The sequence below is a fragment of the Solanum tuberosum genome, unplaced genomic scaffold (genome assembly GCF_000226075.1).
Source record: "Solanum tuberosum cultivar DM 1-3 516 R44 unplaced genomic scaffold, SolTub_3.0 scf00089, whole genome shotgun sequence".
In the NCBI taxonomy this organism is placed as follows: domain Eukaryota; kingdom Viridiplantae; phylum Streptophyta; class Magnoliopsida; order Solanales; family Solanaceae; genus Solanum; species Solanum tuberosum.
In genome coordinates, this window is record NW_006239012.1 from 581,277 (window position 1) to 583,020 (window position 1,744).

Below are 1,744 nucleotides of genomic sequence, written 5' to 3' on the forward strand. Positions count from 1 at the left end.
AATAGCCCTCGCGTGAATGATTTGCTTACACGCATTCTTGACAAAGTTGAAGGCTCGGATGATTTATTGAAAGGGATGAAAGATGACTTCTCATCCTTGAACAATAAAGTAAACTCACACGCAGATAAAATCAAAATCCTTGAATGTCAAATGGGTTTACTTACAATGTAACTGAAACAAATGATGGAGGCAGATGATGAAGACAGAGGGCTGGCCATTGTTACTCAGAGCGGAAAAGAAGTAAAAGGTGATCTGATAGGAAATGAGGAAGAGCATATACAAAATGAAGAAAAATATATGGAGGATGAAGAAATAACCATCCCACAATACAACACAATAGGGCCACACTGTGATGTGGAAAAACAAAAGTCATGCCCAAAAGTCAAGCAACCTTTACCCAAACTACATCTTCCATTTCCACAACGCCTCAAGATGAAGAATGAGGATGAAAAATTCAAGAAATTTTTATCGGTATTCAAGACCTTATCATTTAATCTCCCTCTAGTTGAAGCATTATTGGAAATGCCCGGTTACGTCAAATTCATGAAGGAGTTAGTCACAAAAAAAGGAGCTTGGATTTTGAGACGATCGAAGTCTCTCATAGTTGTAGTGCGATTATGACAAAGGAGTTGATCGGAAAGAAAGATGACCCTGAAGCATTCACCATTTCGTGTACCATAGGCATGCTCAAGTTCGCAAAAGCCTTATGTGATCTAGGAGCAAGTATTAATCTAATGCCCTATGTTATTCATAAACAACTCGGGTTGGGTGAACCGCAGGTGACATCTGTGAGACTCTTGATGGCTGACAGATCGACCAAGCATTCGGTGGGGATACTTTATGATATTTTGGTTAAGGTCGACAGGTTCATCTTTTCAGCCGATTTTGTCATACTCGACTGTGACATAGACACCGAAATTCCTATAATCTTGGGAAGGCCATTTTTGGAAACTGGGAGAGCGTTGGTGGATGTCGAGAGTGGGGAGCTGAAATTTTGGGTTAATGATGATGAAGTCACCTTTGATGTGTGCAAATCAATGAAACACCCCAGTGACATTCATGTAATCTCAACTGATGATATGATTGACGAGGTTGTGGCTAGTGTGAGCCATCTGATGTTTAGGAAAGAACCTTTGAGGTTGTGTGGGCCAACGAAATAGAGTTTGAAGTTCAAAGCCAAGATGAAGTGGTAGCCGCGTTTTCAAGTATGGAAAGATTCACAAAGACTCCAATGAAGCTGGACATCGACTTAAAGAATCAAGAGAGCCCTCCCGCCAAACCGTCAACCGAAGAACCACCTAATCTCAAACTTAAGGTATTACCTTCACACCTTCGGTATGCTTTCTTAGGCGAGAATAACACCTTGCCGGTGATTATTGCAGCCAACTTACTTGATTGGCAAGTAAAATTGCTCCTTGAAGTACTGAAAAGGCGTATAAAAGCCATCAGCTGGACTATCGCTAATATAGTGGGCATTCCTCCAGGCATTTGAACACACAAAATTAAGCTTGATAGTGATTGTAAACCGAGTGTTGAGCATCAGCGAAGAATGAACCCGCCAATGTAAGAGGTGGTGATAAAGGAAATAATAAAGTGGTTGGACGCGGGAGAGATCTACCCGATTGTAGATAGCAAATGGGTCAGTTTAGTTCAATGCGTACCAAAAAAATGAGGAGTAACGGTTGTCCCTAATGACAAGGGGGAAATTGTACCTATGCACCCTGTGATAGGATGGAGAGTTTGC

General features: G+C 41.3%; 1 protein-coding gene across 1 annotated transcript; it reads left to right on the plus strand.

Annotated features, from left to right (window-relative positions):
* Window positions 1–617: 617 nt before the first annotated feature.
* Window positions 618–1,492, plus strand: LOC107060537 (uncharacterized). Its single transcript, XM_015308537.1, has 2 exons — window positions 618–1,061; window positions 1,124–1,492. The coding sequence occupies exons 1-2, from the start codon at window positions 618–620 to the stop codon at window positions 1,490–1,492; spliced, it is 813 nt and encodes a 270-aa protein (XP_015164023.1).
* The last annotated feature ends 252 nt before the right edge of the window (window positions 1,493–1,744 follow it).

Excerpts from the sequence above, each read along its gene's own strand:
- LOC107060537 (XM_015308537.1), top strand. The coding sequence starts at position 618 with ATGACAAAGGAGTTGATCGGAAAGAAAGATGACCCTGAAGCATTCACC. Across the intron at positions 1,062-1,123 it reads AACACCCCAGTGACATTCAT|GAAAGAACCTTTGAGGTTGT; the intron begins GTAATCTCAACT and ends TCTGATGTTTAG.